Source organism: Erithacus rubecula (assembly GCF_903797595.1).
Source record: "Erithacus rubecula genome assembly, chromosome: 1".
Classification (NCBI taxonomy): domain Eukaryota; kingdom Metazoa; phylum Chordata; class Aves; order Passeriformes; family Muscicapidae; genus Erithacus; species Erithacus rubecula.
The window spans coordinates 102207254-102227162 of NC_136658.1; the positions used below are offsets into that span (position 1 = coordinate 102207254).

General features: G+C 34.9%; 1 protein-coding gene across 12 annotated transcripts in view; it reads right to left on the bottom strand.

Moving 5' to 3' along the window:
• DMD (dystrophin) overlaps positions 1-19909 on the bottom strand; it is a gene marked incomplete at its 3' end in the record, with an annotated part of 1131161 nt that overhangs the window by 251389 nt on the left and 859863 nt on the right. For all 12 annotated transcript variants that reach the window (XM_079310888.1, XM_079310881.1, XM_079310887.1 and 9 more), the window contains 2 exons: positions 11492-11703; positions 4468-4622 (listed from right to left, as the gene is read on the bottom strand). In XM_079310888.1, the coding sequence (XP_079167014.1) occupies positions 4468-4622; positions 11492-11703 (367 nt within the window). The remainder of the gene's footprint in view (positions 1-4467; positions 4623-11491; positions 11704-19909) is intronic.

Sequence of the window (19909 nt, forward strand, 5' to 3'; positions counted from 1 at the left end):
TTGGGGAAAAAATAAGTTTTCACTGGAAAATGAAAATTTTCCTCTTTGTCTAAAGTCACATTTTCAAGGATTTCTTGCTCACAGTCCCATGAATGCAGCTCTATAGCCAGGACAACAACTGCAGGCACAGATGTGTAAACAGACTTCTCAAGTAAACAAGATTCCCATGGCCACAAAGTGTGCCTGCACAGAGAATTTTTGGAGCTGCTCATTCTCATGGTTCTATACAGAATTTAGGAATGCAAACCAAGCTTCAAATAGCAGGAGAATGGAAAGGAAAAGGATCAAAATTATACTTACAAAATTCATGTACAGATAAAGGTTACATTCTAATATTTGTATCTTTGTAACAAGCAACAGATGATTAGGAATATTTTGCTGCTTAAAGACCAAATTTAGATTAAGACCTTTTTCACACTTAGAATTACTGTTTTATTATGCATTTAATATGAAGGAGATCGGCATCACACTTTTGTACTATTTATATCCTTAGTTTGGTTGGCCATTTACATTTTATTCTGTGCAGCTGACACACAAAATCAAGTTTATACAACAGGAAGAATTAGAGAATGAACACCATTCTTAGTTAAACATGAGAGTTGGTATCTCAAGTCTTTCAAACAGGTTTAGGAACTCATCTTGCATCTCCTTGCCTCTCCTTGAACTGATTTTTCACTGTTGAAAACGTTGTAGTGGGGAAAATAAAGTTACTTTTTATGTTTAGATTGTAGTATGTCCTCCACATTGTCTCAAGAGCCAAAAACACATCGTGAGCAGTGAAAGCTCCCAACAACTTATGAGCTCAATTGAGCTTGGCCACAGGAACTGGTGGGTGATGTGAATATTTTAAAATGTCTATTGCACAGTGGTATTTTGGAATCCTAAAAAATTCTCAGAATATGTTCTACAATTATTTTCATAATAAACACTCCATTTAAGAAAGATCAAAGTTCATTTTTAGCTTAATATTTTAGCTAATGATGTTTAACACATTTAGTAGATTCACAGGAGAGGAAAATATAAGCAACTGATGATGTTTTTGTATAATAATTCACATAAAATGTGTCTGCCCACAAAAGGAACAAGTAAGATAATACTACCATAGCAAATATTTTTTTTATATAGCAAATTTCTAATGGTTGCTTCTATCAATACCCTTTTTCCCCTCCTGAGAAGAATTGAGTTCATCTGCTGGATTTATTTTTATTAATGCAAGCAATGGAGATCACTTTCTCTTTAATTGCTTCAGCTTAAATAATATGGCTATTTCTTGGAAAGTCAATGCCTCTAAAGAAGAAGAGATCTGTTTACAAGTCAGTCTGGCTTTTGCCCAAGTGATCAGTTTATGTGGATTTTAGTGAATCTGCAGTATCAACAACAAAAGTGAAAATATAGAAATGTCAAGTGAAAAAAAGGGGAACAACCATCAAGCATTCACCAGCTTGTCTCTTAAAGGACATAGAGAGACTGGTTATAGCTCAGTGCTATAAAACACAACAGTAAGGCAAAGGGTAAACACACAGCAATCAGCTGCAAATCTACTTAAGCAAAACAAAACACAAGCTAGCAGATGTTGCCTTAATGACTGAAGTACTTGCTTTGGCAACTATTACCAACAGGCAAAGTGGAATTTTACAACTGCTTGCCTGCCTGTTGTCTTAGTAAACTGGTTCATGGAAAAGTAGGTTTCACTTTTTTTCACATTGACATCCAATTCTGATATTAGTGACAAGTTTAAGGGAAAAAAGTTTAAAATAATGTAAGCAACTTTTAATTTTAATTTTAAAGGAAGATATTCACAAAATATTTAGGCGATTTAACTTAACAATATATATATAGAGAAAGCAAAATCTTCAGCTGAATATTTCCTCTTGGAACTTAAGATATGCATAAAAAGTGATAAAGCTGCTCCTAAAATACTGGAGAAATGGTCAAGAACATAATTTGGAATCTATTTCTACTATCACTGTGAGGTGACCAAGTCATCAGAGCACTACTCATTGTCTAGATGAAAGTAACACACGTGCATATATCTGAAATCTTTGCACACATATCTGAGTGGAAACTAGCCTTTCTTGAAGACTGTAATGAAACAATTCACATCTCCTTCCTACTGAGTAAATATCCTCCTGCAGTTCCAAAGATCCCCAAAACCATAGCATCCTCTCCTTTTTTTATTTCTCTATGCAATAATCTCAAAGATGAAGAAATGAAGCATAGAAAGAGGACAAAAAATCCAAAGTGAAACCTCCCAAAAAACAGAACAAATTGGCATTTAAGTCATCCAAAGGCCCATGGACTTCATTATCTCTTCCCACAGGGCTGTTTAACCAAGAAATCACAGAATCATTTAGGTTGGAAAAGACCTCTGAGATCATCAAGTCAAACTCTTAATCCATTGCTTCCAAACCCACCTCTAAATCATGTCTCTAAGTCTCACATCCAAACGTTTTGAAATCCCTGCACAAATCTAGGACATTTTTTCAAGACCTCACTCAGGAGCTGCTGCATGAGCAAAATGCCTGATTTGTGTTTCAAAGAAACCAGAAAAATCTACATGTGCAGAAAATCCTCCAAGTAAAAGTTTTATCTGACTTGATGCCTTAGTGTATCCATATTTATCAATGTTTCACAAAAGACTGACAAAAATGTGATCCAGCCCTTAGAGAAGCCAACCAACTACACATTTGAAAAGAAGCAGCATGCTTCTTTTCCAAGTTCCCAAATCATGAGGTGTTACAAAAGTTGTATACAAAACACTAAATTAAAAATATATTATAATTGTAACAACATCATACAATCAAAAACTAGGATACTCATTTCACAGTTCACATTTATTCCTATCCTTTTGTACTTCTTAAAGGAAAATGTCAACTCAGTCACCTAAGCAGGTCTCTGCTTAGACATAAAATATTTAGTATAGTAATTCAACTAACACATCTGCGCATTTTATAGAAGCTTGCAATAAATGTGTTTTGAAGAATTTGTACTCTCTCAGCCTAGTATTTGGCAGAGTCCATGCAAGATTGGCAACTCTCACCTTTAGGCAACATTAGACACATCTGGGTTTATGCCTGAGGCATTTACAGATTTAAAAATGCTTCCCTAGATGCAATTAATACAGAGCAGCCACAGCAGCTACACACATAGCCTGGACTTCTCACCCAGCAGGGCTTGTAATTCTAAGTACAGACAAAAACACTTTGCTTTGGTTCTCACCAAAACCATTTTAAGTTGCTGATTGTTTCTAGTCATGGGAAATGGTTTTGAGCACTAGACTCCCAGCCTTTCTCATCCAGCAATAGATGACCCCCTCAAACTCCTTCTCAGGCCACAGTAAGCAAAACATTATTTTGAAAATATACAGCTACTTCTAATAAAGCTAAAATGGTTATTACTATAACAGGAGAAATGCAAGCAGGTATAAATGGAATGTTTATACTCAGCTTAGTTAAAAAGAAAAAGCTTTCAAATTATTGTGTGCCTTTCTTTTAGTGGATATCAAGAGTATCCCTTCTCTCATTTGAACAGGGTCTTAAGACAGTTGTAAGTTTGCTGCAGAAAAATGCTGCTAAAGTGACTCATTCATATGAACATCAAACCATACAAAAAGTGACATTAAACTTCTGTACTCATCAGTAATTTAAGTAACTGCCATTATGGAAGAAGATCTACTGAATTTACTGCATGTTTAACTAAACTGACTTCTCTGGCCTCCTTCATAGACTTTAATTAAAATATATTAAGATTTAATTAATTTATAGTTTCAGTTATAGACTACAAAGCTTAATGCAAGATATTAATTGAAACAACTTTTGTTTAATTTTTACATATCTAATCTTATGTGCAATGGTCTAAAACTCTTTTACTACTATAAAGAAAATTATTTTTAATGCAATATGTTATAATCTTATAGATTGCATATTGGATGAGTCACAATTTGTTGGCAAGCTTCCAAAAATTGCTTTTAATAAGGAATTGGTATCTAAACCAAACACTGAAAAACTGTGAAATGTAATCAAGAATGTGGTCAAGGATTTAATAAAAACTTTCTTCATTAAAGATTTGCTTCAAAGATACAGGATAACATTTCTACTTTGAACCTGCTTCAATAGGATATGTCTGTCATTTTCAGATTTGGTTTATGAGTCAGAATCACTATTGTGACTGTGATGAGGAGATAGTACAGCTATATGAAACAATTCTAAATGCTTGAACTATAACCTATCAGCTTAAGTTAGTTGGCAACTGTTTATAGCAGAGGAAAATTGGCAGGAAGTTAAATTTTATTTATGATAATTAAATGCTTTTCTAAAGAAACATTTCCAAAAAATTCTACAGAAGAGTCGTGATCACCACAGTCACGTCATTTGCAAAAGTTACATCTTCTATAATCTCCAACTGCAGCTGGACAATGAATGTTAATGGAGAGTAACAACAAATCTAACAGCAGAATTTATATCCTACCTTTTATTAATGGCAGCCCACGATGCATTAATGCTATCTGTCATCAGTTGCACATTTCTGGTGTCATCTGCTGAATAATCACGCAGCAGTTTCAGAGCCATGTCATTTGCCACATCTACATTTATTTGCCATTGTCGTATTTCTTTTGAAAATTGCTGAAGTAAAAAGAGAAAGGAAGAATAAATCTCAGAGCAACATAAAATGATCACATACATTGTACGATTATTAGAAAAAGAAGCTGAATAACTTACATCAGCTGTATAAAAAGAAGGAAAAAAAGAAAAAAATACTTGCTCAGATTTACTGGAAATGAGAATCAGTCTTTCTATATGTTTTAAATTATTTCAGTCATAAGTCCACAGGACTACTGAATTCTGAGAGGACCAAGCAACCAACTTCTAAATGCTGGAAAGGACATGACAGCTCAAATTGATAAACACTGATTAGAATCTTGATGATTCTTTTCTGAGACAAAAGGAGATGGATGCATTATAATGCATTATGGAAACTACAGTTATTTGTGACATTGAATACTGAGATAAAAATATAGTGAAATCATATATTCTGACTAATTTTGTTTTATATACTGTGAAATAATACTGATTTGGACAATTAATACCTCTCCTTTCTGATTGTTTTTTAAAAAAATTGAGTTCATTTTAACAAATTGTTTATGTAATTAGTGCCACCTACTGGAACAGCACTAAATCTGCAATACAGCAAAATACTACTATAAAATAAACCTATCCAAATCTTCATAATGCTAATTTATGCTAAATACTAAAAAGCTTTTTAAATTTCAGTCATTCTTGTTTCCCCCTTTCCTCTCTACTTTCTCCTTTCTTTCTTCTCTCCTGTCCACCTAGGCCAGCTGCCTCACTGCAGAAGTGAGCCAGGAAACCCAGAGCAGCCACTCAGCCAGCAGCCAGCTCCCATGCATCTTTCCTGCTAGTCTTTCTCTCAGAGCAAATTTCCATATAAATGGACTAGAGCTGCATATTTAATCCATAATGTGTAGCAAAAAAATGAAAGAGCAAAGTTAATTGATTGCCTACTTGTACTTTTGTAATAAACAGGCTCCAACCAGCCAATAGAATGGACAATACAAGTTGAAAAACAGTTTGTAAATAGAAATAGCAAATTGCATATAAACATTTGAAGCTATTTACAACAAACAGCGAGACTTGACTGTCTTTATTGTTGTGCTGTAATACACAAATTGGGAAATGCCCGTGAAGAAAAAAAAATAGCTTTTTTCTCTTCATTGTCCCAAAGCAGTATTCCTTTTGAAATCTTCTTTTGACTCAGATAAGGAATTGTTCACATAGAGCTGAACTAACACATAATCCCTAGTGAAAGAGTCTAAATACTAAGTAAAAATAAATAAATGTTAAAGAATTAATGTGTTTATGTTTTAATCTCAGAAGGTCTGTAAACAGATTTTGATTAAGACTGGGACTAAAATGCACTTGCTCTTTGAATAGAGTCCAAATGGAGTTTTTCCCCCCTACTCTTATCTGTTAAACAGCTGCTTCAGCACCTCCAGGTTCTCTCCATAATTTCAAACTGCAAACAGGTACTTCCCCCATTTCCTGTGCTGTTCTTCATGGGAGGGCAGATCTCTCCATTGCTGTGCACCAGAGAGCCCCATGTACTAAGGCAGCTCCTTGTTTATGTTTTGATCAAGGGATCCTGTTAGTGCCAGCCAAACCCCTAATCCTTAAAACCATCTGAACATGTTATGGTTAAGCTCACCTAAGATGAAGCCCTCTAAACAATTTTTAAAATAAATTTCTCATTGCTAAGTAAGGAGATCTAGACAGGAGGGGTGATAATTTTGTGGCAAACACCACTATTTCTTTGAGGAAGATAGAAACAGGTGGTTGTTTAGGAAACAGTCCGCCAAGTGAACTCCTTTCCTGCCAGAATGATATACAATAAATATATAACTTTTAATATTTACATAAATATAATTATATATATACAAAATACTAAATAGTAAATAAATTCTACAGTAATTATAATTTCAGTTTTGCAGATCTCATATAGCAAGTATCTCTTCTACATTTAGGTCTATCTATATTTTACTCTACCTTTCTCTTAATTTAAAATTACACAGGCATGCAGGTAATTTTCATTCTCAGCCAAAGAATGACAGCAGACTGATTCTTCACTGCTTTATATAGAAAAGTTACCATAATATTTTGCCTGCATTGTAAATTAATGGTCTGTAAACTTTACTTTGAAAATAAGATCTTTTTGCCCAGACCCATGTGAATAAAATTGACCTTCTGAAAGATTTGAAACTCTGTTTTATAATAAAATAAATGGGAAGATCCATTACAAAGTTATTTTCAAAAGTGTTGTTCTCACCATTAACTTCAACATTAATCCATTAACTTCCTGACACTACAACACTAGGTTGCCACTCAGGAAAGAAATTATAAATATAGAGAGCTTTGGTGATGGAAATTATTTGTATTTTATGTTTTACTGGAAATTGATATGTAATTTTTCAACAGCTTTGAGGAGTGCATGCTTCAACTCTGCTCTGTGTGCAAACACTGAGAACAAACTCTTGGGATACAAGTTTTACCTGTCTATCCCACCAGAGACCCATACCTCTCCTCCTACATGACTACAATATATACTTCAGAATTACATTCATAGCATTCTTTTTTTTCCTCTTTTCCCTTTTATTTATTTAGGTCTCATTTACCTTTTAGCTTAAGATGACATTTGTTTTTTTCTTCTTTAAAGGAAAATTTTACATTACCTTACTTTCTTTCTGACATTATTTTTAAAGCATTCTATTTGTTTTGCCTTTGTTATCACTGGAATTTGCTGAGTTTATTAAAAGGCTTAAAGAATTAAGGCTCTGCATTTATCATGTTACTTAGGTATAAGTTTATTTATAATTTTTAATTAGAAGACACTAGTTGATGCTATTAGGAAAAAAGCCCATGCAATTAAGAGCCCTTGATTAAAAACAAGTAATGAAATCAGAGCTGCACTTTATTCTATCCCAGGATTGCCCAGTGGAGCAAAATCAATGATGCATGGTAGTTCAAATATAGCAACATGTATGTTACAATATCATCTAGTTCTGTGCATGTATCACAAATCTGGAAAACAAGGCTGTCTTTCTGTCCTTTTTCTGTATATCGTGTTTTATTTTTATACTTAAAGAATTAATTTTTTTAATCAAGGAATTCTAATTCACTGTTTGCAACATAGTCAATAACATGAAATTAATTGCTAATCCTTTTACTGAAATCAAAGCAGTACACCGTCAGCCTGGAATAATAAAAACTCACAAAATGCTGATTTTGTTCTTCATCTTGGTACACAGGGAATGGCAAAAGATTCCCTGGTGAGTTCCTGCCCTGCAAGAAACTGACAAAGGCAAGCAAAGGCAGCCTCAGCCTTATCCACAAATCCAGGACACAAAGTTCACTCCCAGCCAGTTGAAGGCTGCCTGGCCTTTTGATTCCCAGCAGGGCAGGGTATGAAATCAGGCTGCTGTTGGATTTCCTGCTTAGATGAAGAAATGAGTGGTCAGTGAAGGAAATGAATGAAATATTGTCACCATCCTTCCTCCTCTTCACTTTGGCTATCCCAGATGAAGCTGGACAGAGGGAGAAAAGATGTCTCACTAACTGCTACCAAAGCAAGCAGCCAATGTGTAAACAGGCAATCCTTGCTGTTTTGTTTTATTTGGGGTTGGGGTGTTTTTTTAAATTTTTTTTTTCTCTTTTTGAACAGAAGTTCCTAGTAAGAAAAGTCCAGTTTTACACTAGCTTATGTCCTGGTGACGTGGTGATGCAGGGAGTTGAGGTGTGATTGTGTACTATTTATACACCTATAACCTTCAGCCTGCTGAGTTAACCATCTGCAGTCATCACTTAATGAACAATAACAACAGGGCTTAACAGGTAAAGACTCTCATTGGCCAGATTGTCAGATTCTGGTTCCCCACACCTAATACCAGTTTAGTACTCTAATACCAAATTTAAAAAATCCCCCACAAAACCAGAATGAAAAAATGCTGTAATTCTCAGCAAATTATTTCAAATTATTTTCTGATTCAAATTAATAATATTTTAATTATTAGCTATAGTACCTGCTTACTTTTATCTTTTAAACGTCACAAAAAAATTAAAATTATTTAAAAAACATTAATGGCCAAATAAAAACTAGTTGTATATTTTTGTTTTATGCTGTCATTGCAAAAAAATTATGATCAAGAGGCTGGTATTACTGAGTTTATCATGTAGCCATGTATTAGGATGCCCTAACAGAAATGCTTTAACACAAGCACTGATTAAAAGTTCCCCTAGAGCATGAGGAACTTAAGCATTAATTTAGCTGTCTTTAGGCAGACCTTCAGTGTTTAACAAGCACATCAGAATATTTGGTGACCACTTTCTCACACCAAGCTGTGTTGAGATACAAAGCTGGCAAAATTAGTAAGTCAGAAGAATTTATTAAGTCTTGCACTGATCTCTCTCTTTCCCTCAAAGCAAATGAATAGACATTATAGCTTCCTCTTCATCAGTGTAACAGCAAGCAAAGAGACAGCCTACTTACTCTGCCTCTTCAGGGAAAAACACCAAAATACGTGTGTTTGGCACAGAAGGCTGGGAAACATTTATTTTGAGAACTTGATGTATTTCTAGGTCCTTCAGTTTAGATAATACTGTACAGCAGAAACATAAAGCTGCTAACCCAAAAGAAAAAAAAATCCATTTTCCTTAGACTTCATGACCTCTTATTTCAAGCATAAACATAGCAGCTGATGCTGTCACATCTGAGAAACTTTGATGAAGGTTTTGACACTATAGGAATTACTGGCACACAAAGACAATTCCTCTAAGAAGGCTGGTGCAGAAGAAACACAAAAAAAGAAGGAAAAAAAAAGAAAATAAATTCCCCCACTCCTTCTACTCCCCATTCTCTAAGACAGAGATGAATTTCTTCTAGACTTGAAGAAGAAAGGCTAGGAAAAACCAAAAAACCAGAAAGTTAACAACCTGGAAGAGTAGAGTTTTTTGATGTTCATATCATCAGGAGGGCACAAATTAAGATGGACTAGTTAAGACACTGAAATTAAAATTATAGGCTGATATCTGTAGCTTGACACAACACATCCATCTCATTGGACCCAGACTGGTGGGAATGGCTGAGGATACAGAAAGCCCAAGTGCTTCTAAAGTAGGATGCAAAAGAATTTGCAGGTCTCCACTCCCAAACTCTGTTGATAGGTAGAGATTCATTCTGTGAATAAGTACACTATTATTCTTTCTCTAGAACTCTGGGGGTGGAGGAGAAGAATGGCATGTACTTATTGCTCTCTGTGGTTAATGGTGATCCTTATAACCCCATATTTTTTTCATAAAGCATGCACTCTTAGATAGACCTCATCTCAACTTAATATATTCTTGTAAAAAGAGTGAACAAAAAATCCATTTCTAAAGCAATATTTTCAATTATTTTTCTAGTTAAGTAATTTGTTTTCGAAACATAAGACACTTCAATACTATGACATAAGACAGTGTTTCCACAGAACTGTTTTTTGTTAATTGAGTCTTTGCAGAGCTGAGACATTGACTATGTTGAAGCTTTTCCTTTTTTTTAAACAAACACTGGACAGAAGCCAGGACTGTATCTCTGCAGGAAGACAGTGACAAATGGGAGTCCTCTATGCTGAATGACAGTACTACACATGATCTATAACTCTTTGCAATACATTAGTGAGTGATTGCCCTTGTTTACCATAATTTACCCTTCCCAAGCAATGACCCTTTTTTTTACTGTCTTAAGTGAGAAAACTTAACCTCAGCTCAGCCCTAAAACAATGGGCTGATGAACATTTTTATGCTTCTTACAGGCAAGTAAAAGAAAAAAAGAAGCAAGCAAAAATCCCAACAGATTTTGCATTTCTTCTAAATGCAATAACTAACTGATGATGGAGATAGCTGAGCCAATCATGAAGTTGTACATATTTTTTCTGGCAGCAAAACCAATTGATGAGGACCTTACTCCACAGTTCATTACCATACAGCTGTGTAAATGGGACTGCTGTAAGTACACAAACTTCAACCAAAAATTGAGTGGTAGGAGTTTTAAAAAAAATCTAAAACAATCTGGTGGGAAGGAGGAGGGAATATATCCAAAATACTTGTGTAAATCTTTTCCCATAGAGGCAGGAGTCACCTGATCAACTGGCTGTTTTCAATCTTGGTTTTCCTCAACTAGAAATTGAGACATTATTAATATTAAACAGCCATTCACAAAATTTATTCATTAAGAATATCACTAAATTATGGCTGTTTCCATTACAACAAACTTAAAAACTGATGCAACAGAGAATATTTGCTACCTGAGGTACAGCTCAGCTATATAAATTAACACATTTAAGCACCATAAGGTGGCAACATGCATGTTAAAATCACAAGGGCAGCCATTTCAGATTGTTTGGGGTTTTGCTTTTTTTTGGTCTTTTTTTTTTCACTTAATAAAGTGAAAAACTTAATAACCCTGTCAAGGTTGAAGCTGGTGAGATTATCTTGTGGCAAATCTAAAATACTTGATTTTGAAAGTATATCCTTTAGTTTGCTAAAGTTGTTTTTTTTCCTGTTTTCTCTACTACTTCCAGAAAACCTAAGCAGCTTCATTAGCAGTGCAGATAGCCATAGACAGCCATACCAATACTACAGGATTTCCCAGTCTGCAGTACCAGTGCTCTGAGGCTGTTGATGAACAGATGTGAAATTGTTGTGTTAAAAGGGTAGTATTCCTCCTGCAAGATCAGCCAGCTATTTGTCATGACTGTTAAGATCAATTTCATATTCAAAGAATATGTGACCCATATTTTAGACTTTGCAGGTTAATTTCTTCCTAATTTGCTGTGGAAGATTTTTTGGGATGTACACTGTCCACAGTTAGAGGACAACAGTTAGAGGACATTTTCTTTAACGACTTCATTAACTCAAATGGAAATATTCTAATACTCAGTAATGACCTTAAGTTCCGTGTTCTGCTTTTTCAAAGCTTCCACAGTGTAGGAAATTTCTTTCCATGACTCAAGCTTAGCTTTTGCTTGTTCAAGAACCTGCTCAGCTTCTCGTTTAGCTTCCAGCCACTGTGTTGAATCCTTCAACATCTCTTGAAGCTGCTGTCTTCGACTTTGGAGGTATCCATGCACTTCATCCCACTGGCTCTGTATCTTTTCAACTGGTGAAACACAAGGGAAAAACAAAAGCTGAATTACTTTAAAGCTTTTTTTATTTTTATTTATTTATTATTTTTAATTCTGTTTTTTAAAGAGAGGAAAAATGATATTAAGATCTTTCTGGAATTGACCAGAAAACTTCTGTAATTTTAGACTGCAATTGCATCAAAGTTTATTTCAACAAAAAGGAACAGATAAACTGTTCTGGGTCTCATAGTATGGCATTATGACACACAGCATGTGTTTCAATGCATATGCAGCAAGAAATGACAGGTTCATGCTTCAAAAACCCTTATGAAATAGGAACACATGTGAGAAAAAGTGTCTGCAATAATCCTTCATTCTCAACAAACCAACACAAGGTTTAAGATTTTTCTGAAGAGCAAGTCTTTTGGGGACTAGAGTAATAATAGTCAAAGATTTATTCCAAGATATAATCAAAGGCTGTACTTTCTTATTTCGTTAAGGCAAATAATAGCAAACTGTAAAGGCTAAACAACTTTCTCATATGTTCATGTTAAATATAAAATAACAATGAGCTTTATCCACTATTTAAAAGAAATATGATTTCTGGAAACTTAAGAATTACTAAAATCACTGATAATAAGTGTTGGGTAGCATCCAGCACCAGGCTCGTCCACAGTAGCATAAAAACACCAATAGACAGAGTTGTCCAAGCAGCTGAAGCTTGACACAATATAAACAAAAAAAAACCAAACACCATAAACAATTAAATCTGTGCAGTGCAGTGCACGAAGGAATAAGCATTTCATTATTTGCTCATATATATACACATATATATATATATATATACACATATATATATATATATAAGTATAATTCCCAGAGATTAGTCAGCACAAAACTATGTTCTCAGTATTTTCTTGAAGACTTCTTCACTACATTGCAAATCGACAGGCCTGCTAGGGAAGAGAACTGAGATTCCTAGAGTAACCAGATAGAAGTTGAAATATTCATCGACTGGAAGTTCCAACGCTGCATCTCTCACTTCAAGGCTGATTCCAGAGTGGTGCAGCCTAAAAACCTGGACAAGAAATGCTTCAACAGGGAAAAGAGACTACTACCTATCAGTGCCTTTTCTTCTTCCAGAAGAAAGTATAAAGATCTTTCCATGGACTCTGCTGAGGTTTAGAGAGAGAAAAAAACCTTTCAGCATTCCCTGCTGAAGCCTTGGGAGGCAAACTGAGCAAGAACACATAGCAGTATGTTTAAGTCAAAGGAAAAGCAGAAGGAACTGAAGAAACAGAACTGGAACACATAAAGCACCATCAGAGCACAGCAAGGGGCACCCCAAGGTGCAAAGGCTTAAATTTAATCTGCAGTAAATCTAACCCCCATTTTAGGAAGCTATATACTAATGTCACAAAACAACTCATTTCTGTGCCCTCTCTGGGACAGGGTTTCTGATTTTTGAGTACAAATGAAACAATAAAGAGGCTGTAGACTTCAGGAAGGGTGAATAACAGAAGTGACTGCTTGAGCAAAATCTCCCTGCTATGGCTACAGCACATGGCTCAAGGGTTGTGCTGGAGGCTGAGGGGCAAAGACTGCCTAAACACCTTCCACAGTGTCACTGGCAACAGCTGCCACCTATTTCTTGCAAATCATTACTTGAACTCATTCCCCCTTTGACTCTGAGACATTCATATCTTCTGATTCCTGGCAAACAGGAGATTTTGGTACATTGCAGACAGAAGTACAACAGCTTGTTTGTGTCAGCTATGATAAAGAAAACACAAACTACAAAAATCCCACCTCCTTTTTTTTATTCAAAGTGTCTTTGTTGGTGTGGCTAATTTGGGGGGGTTTTTTGGTGGGTTTTTTTGTGGGAATGGGAGGATTAAGAAATTAATGAAAACCCTCTGCTGCAAAAGAAAGCTGGATCTACAGTTATATCAATTTTTTATAAGAACTGCTTTTAATAAGTAATGCTGATATTTCTTATCACCAAAAATCAAAATATTTATAGATGTATTGGCTCCATAGTACCTCATGAGGTTTTTATGTAAGTAAGATATTTAGCAGTCCTCCTCAAGGGACTGTGCTTTTTGCAGCAAGACTGAGTTTCTCATCAGATAACACAGTCCTGGAATTCCATGATGTCTAATTCTCCCACCCAAGAGGAAATGAAGCTACATAATGAAAACTGCATTCAGGATATCTCAGAAGCCCAGTTACACAAGAGACTATGAATGCACAAACTCCAAATCCATGAAAAACATTTCCCATTTCCCTGTGAAAAGACTTGGCCTAGCTCCCTTAATAAAATTATATATCTCTACATCTATATCTATATCTATATCTATATCTATATCTATATCTATATCTATATCTATATCTATATCTATATCTATATCTATATCTATATCTATATCTATATCTATATCTATCTATCTATCTATCTATCTATCTACTTTTGATTTATTACAGACTGGAATTGAAGAGTTCAGGAAGCTAGTAGATAATCTAAACAGAACAAAAAAAAAAAAATCTCAAAAAATAAATGCTGTTTTCTTGCACTAGTGAGTGACCAAAACTAATTAACAAAGTACTTCACTTGTGGTTAAAAACGCCATTATATCTATGTAATTAAACTGGCTTTTCTAAGATAGAGTATAGCAAAATGTGAAACACTATTTAAGATAAAATATGTATAAATAATTTATTAGAAAGGCCTTTATAATGATGACAATATCATTTAATTTAATGCAACATAAAAATCCCTTTATTACTATACATTTGCAATTTCTAAATTATGCTCCCATTTCATCAACTTTTGAATTACAAAATTCCCAAGGTTTTAGAACTTTAAATGGTTCACTTCCAGAATGAAAACCACAGTGTAAATCAGTGTCTCTTAAGGATGTATTTTGTTCATGTTCACTCTTTAGTAGGATGTTTCCCACAGAATGAAAGGTGTATGCCACTTAAGAATCTATGTCAGACAAAAAAGTTCAGAAAATGTAATTTGAGTGCATGTTGTGTTAAAACTGACCCCAGGAACCCATGAACTGCTTCACTTGAAGATGAGAAGGGTCAGAGAATTGTTATTAAATCATGATGGACAGTAGTAGAAAATTTTTCAATTGTCAACATCATAGGTGGTTTGTGCAAGGGTACTGGAACATATAAAAACTTTTTCTGACTGGTACTACTGGGAATAGGTTTATCAATATATTTAAGAGTGTCTTCTGAGATAGCAGTGAGGAATCTTAGTGCAAAGTTCTTTCAGGCTGACACTCTGACCATAGCCTTTGGTAGGGCTATTTCTGCTGTCAGGACTTTATAAAATCCTTAAGGTCACCATGTGTATGTATAGGACTGGCTTGGGTTCAGCTGGGATAGTTACATTTCATTCCAGTGGCTAATATGGGGCTGTGTACTGGATTTATGCTGAACAGAGTTGAAAATACTGAGATATTTCTGCTATTGCTGGGCAGGGTTTACACAGAGCCAAGGCCTTTTCTTCTTTTCCTGCTGCCACACTGGTGAGAGGGCTGGGAATGCCTGGGAGGAGACACAGCTGGAACAGGGGACCCAAACTGACCACAGGGACATTCCAGACTGTGAAATAATGCTCAATGTATAAAGCAGGGGGAAGGAAGATCAAGGAGAGGATGCTTGAAGTGATGGAGTTTGTCTTCCCAAGTCACCATGCTGTGTGATGGAGCCCTGCTCTCCTGGGATGGCTGAACACCTGCCCAGCCATGGGGAGCAGTGAATGAATTCCTTGTTATTCTTTGCTTGTGTGTGTAGTTTTTGCTTTCCCTATTAAGCTGCCTTTATCTCAAAGTTTTCCAGCTTTGACCCTTCTGATTCTCTCTATGATTCTGCTGCTGGGGGAGTGAGTGAGTGGCTGCCTGGGGCTTGGCTGCTGGCTGGGGTTAATAGGTTCAGCATAGGGAAAGGCAATTTCTTTCAAATTTTTATCATCCTTTCCTGGAACGAGGAAGACAGGCCTAGAAATAAGAAGTTAGGTTCCAAACCCAGAAAAATAGAAGAAGCAACGGCATGTGAAGTAATTGTTCCAGGAAAATGAATTTACATAAGTTTTGGAGAACTAAAGAAAAAAGTGTTATCACTATTTCCTACCTTGAATTTATAGCCCTCAATAAATAATATTCAATAAATTTAAAAAAAATATATAAAACAGAAGTGAACCAGAAGCTAATGAAGGATAAAGGATAAAAAAAAAAGAGCCTGAAGGTTAAGTAAGAACATCTAATATAAGTAAAAAAAGTAAGTATTCCCAGAAAAAATAATGTAACTGTCCTTACCACATTCTCCATTGTAACAGCATATTATTGAAACAAGACACTACTCTGTATGTTTTACATATCATTGCTTTACCTACTGTGGCAATTACACATTGGAAACACCTAGACAGATACAACAAACATGGCTCCATGTATAATATTAATATAACTGAAGAACAGGAATTTAAAAAAATTAGTAACAATGACAAAAGTATTTTCTCCCCATAGTTGGTAGTTTTGGAAACACTTAAGTTTACATTGCTCATTACTGCTAAGTCTTGTGCCTTCTACATTTCAAAGTGTCTTATTTCTTAGCGTGGCATGTCCTTGTATCCCATTTTCTTCCTTCCCTGCCCTAAATTTGACAACAGCACAATATCTTTATTGTAAGAATCTGTATTAACAATTATTTCAAGAAGGCTTTACTGACTGCAAAGAGTCAGTCTGGAAAAATCAGGACAGAATTTGCTTTACAGCCTTAAAAGAAATATTTTATTAATGCATGTGCCCTCATGCATTACTTGTAACTAGTTTTACATGAATATAAAACCACAAAAATATTTGACAAATCCAAAGAGACTGTCAGAAGAAGTATATATAACAGGTTATTTCCTGAAGTGAAAACCAATCCCCACCAATTTCCCAGTCACAATGCTCCAGCAGAAGTCCTCATTGTACTTCACCTACACAACTTTTGTACTTGTTTACTGGAAAGTGTCCCAGCACAGCTCCAGCCACTCCCAGTTCAACACTGAACTCTCTCAAATGAGTAACTTAGGGCATGGTGAGACTTTGCCAGTATGTAATATCAATGTTGCTATTTCATTTTTTTTTTTCTCTACTATTTCCTTGCTGATCAATAGTGATTATATACTAAAATGGACAAAAGAAATTCTGCTGAACTGAAGTTATTATAAGCAACAAGAAAGCAGCATCTAAAATAATCAGAAACAAGACAGGTATTCTTCAGTCTGGTTACCATTAATTTCATATATTGAGGAAAGAACACGCATGGTGAAGGAGAGTGAAGGAGACTGTGTCCTTAGGATTCAGTTTTATCTATTAACAAAAAAATTATATTTTTTTTCCTACATTACTCATTATAGAGAAACAAACAAAAATTAATTTCTTTTTCTTTGGTAAATGTATATGCTATCTTATAAATTTATCTTATTGACAAATATAGCCTCATTAAGAGAATTTACTCTCTGCTGTTAATAATATAATTATGCAGGAAAAAACAGAAAAGAAGTCTGAGAAGCAGCTATCAGTCACAAGAGAAATAATGTTCATATTATTAGACATTATTCAGCCTATGTAAAGATGAAAAAAACATTCATTCCATGCCAGTTTGTAAGTCTATTGAATCTAGTACACCCTCCAAAAAAGTGAATAAGTTTGTGAATAGGAACAGAATTTGTGGGGTAGAAATCTTCTGCTTTCCTTGTCCAACAAATTACACAAACGACACTAATTCTGCACAGTAGGAGACATTTTCTCAAAAACATTATTGTCAATATATTGACATTTTCCAGTGAAAGCACTTTTTTCACTGTATTTTCACAGATTGAAGACTAAAGGGACTATTACAATTGGACCTGCTGCAGATTGTTACTGGAGAACAGCAGAGATATAGACAGTATTAATCCATGCTACCAAATCTGCTGATGCACTGATTTTCATTTTGGATTAATTTTTGTTTGAATTGAGCCCAATATTATACTTTCTTTTGAATGTTCTGGATAGTTAATTGTTATGTATTTCATTTTACTTCATTTGCTTTTTATGAATCTATGCATTTATCTATATTAAATTTAGTTTAGTTAAACTTTTGCAGCTGTGCAACACTCCAGTCTTTTCTGTTCCTCAGAATTTTAAGTGAGCAGGTTTTATGAGAGACATGAGAAACTAGAAAATATGGATCTAAACAGAAATATTCTACTGCACCTGTTCTACACTTTTCTCTTTCTCCCACTAATCAGTATAATCTTCCACACAATAGGGATAAACAAATTGTGACGGAAAAAAGATACTTTATTCTCAAAGAACAGCAAACATGCACTAAATGTAAGACTTTCTTATTTTTTCAATTTTGGCTCAGTTTGCTGTAAACAACATAAGTGGAATCACAGCTAAAATATCACTTAAACTTTGTCTTATCTTGTGGTTTCCTTGTTTTGTACTATTGTATTGTTCTAAGAAAATAAGTGAAACACTTTTTTGGTTTTTTTTTAACGAGGAAAGGATTTATTTAAAATTCCCCATTTGTGAATTAATTCTTTTTGCAACCACTCTGAATTCTCTTTTGCTGCCTTTCAGAACAGGAGGTGTCTGACTTGAGTCTTATTTTTCAGAGAGAAATCACTTTGATAAAACCTATCATACAACATCCCTTGACGAAAGGATGCAGTCTCTTTTCTTATGAACAATCTGAATCTGTGAGAGACTGGCCTAGGGAGATCTTTTGGATGGTAGATGCAGAGTCAAGTGAGGATAAGCTTAAAACATTTCTTTTTAATTGCTGAAATACTTAAGGAGTCACAGGAACAGTTATCCCCTGAGTTGCTGCCTGTATCATTATGGATCTGGACAGGACACGGCACGCAGCAGAGAACAGCTGGAGCCAGCCTGCTCAGGTGGGGATTTATGCTTCAGCTGTCCTTCATCTCTCCTTTTAGAGAAGCATTTCTCTTGACCTTTTCCAATGGCTTATAAAAGTCACCCTTCTCAAACAACCACCTTAGAAACTTATAGCAAAACTTTAATGTACATATAGAAAAATGCTAATGATGTGTCATCTAAGACATTTTATGCATCAGTGGTCAATAAAGTGATGATTTAGCCAATAAACTCCAAATTAATACTGGGGTGGCAACATAGAATATCTACCCTAATGTGAAGTCTGTCATTTATGCCAGTAAGATGTCAGATGTAGCTTTTATGCACCATTAATATATTAAAGTATTTATAGAAATATTAGTCCTTATCATAAAGTATCATAACATATAATGACAGATTTTTTTAAAAGCTATTTCTTGCAGAAAATTAGGCAAAACTGCATGTACTCAAACTAAGCTGTATTTAAACAAATAAATAAATAATATCTGGGGAAAAGGAACAAACTACAGTCATCTCCATTATCATGCAATATTATAATATCTATAAAGAAATGAAAGGTACTGCAAAGGAAACCAGGAAGAAGAAGCAGTCAGAGCCTTTAGCTGTCTTTTGGGGGTCATGAAGAACAATGAAATGCACCTGATACACCAAGGCATGAAAGTCCAGAGGGGAAGAACATTACTTTCCCTGATGTCTCAGAGCTTAAGAAGGACAGGCAATAAGAGATTTCAACAGATTCAGATGTGGTTGGGGTTTTTATTTAAACACTCAGAGTCATAATCTTATTTTGTAGTTTGATACTTTTGGGGGGTAATTATTTCCAACCATTGCAAGTCTGTTTAATTTTGTTTTGTTTCACGAGGGCAGAGCTTATTTTCTTTTATCTAAAAACCACTTCCATATGTTCAAACTAATGAAGGTCACTCTGTTCCTTTGGAAGTGTCAGATCAAAAAGATTGAACTGAAAACTGTCAAGTGGTTTCTGCTAAGCACCAAGTGAATAATTCTTCAACACTGTTAAACTTGCTTTATACATTGCTATAGAGTGGGAGTTAGAGACCACACTAAGCTGGTAGCACTTCTAAAGAAATTAGTTTCTTACATGACTGAGCACTGAGAAGGGCATGCAAGAGTTTATTATTTGGAAAACAGAGTCCTCAGAAAACATTCATCAGTTTCTCAACTTTTTACAGAAGTATTCATGTATATAACATTTATCACCTCTCAAATGAAGTTTTCATGATAACTTTTTCACTGAATGAGAAAAGAAACAGATCATGGTATGCACAATGTAGGAGGCCATTTGGTTCAC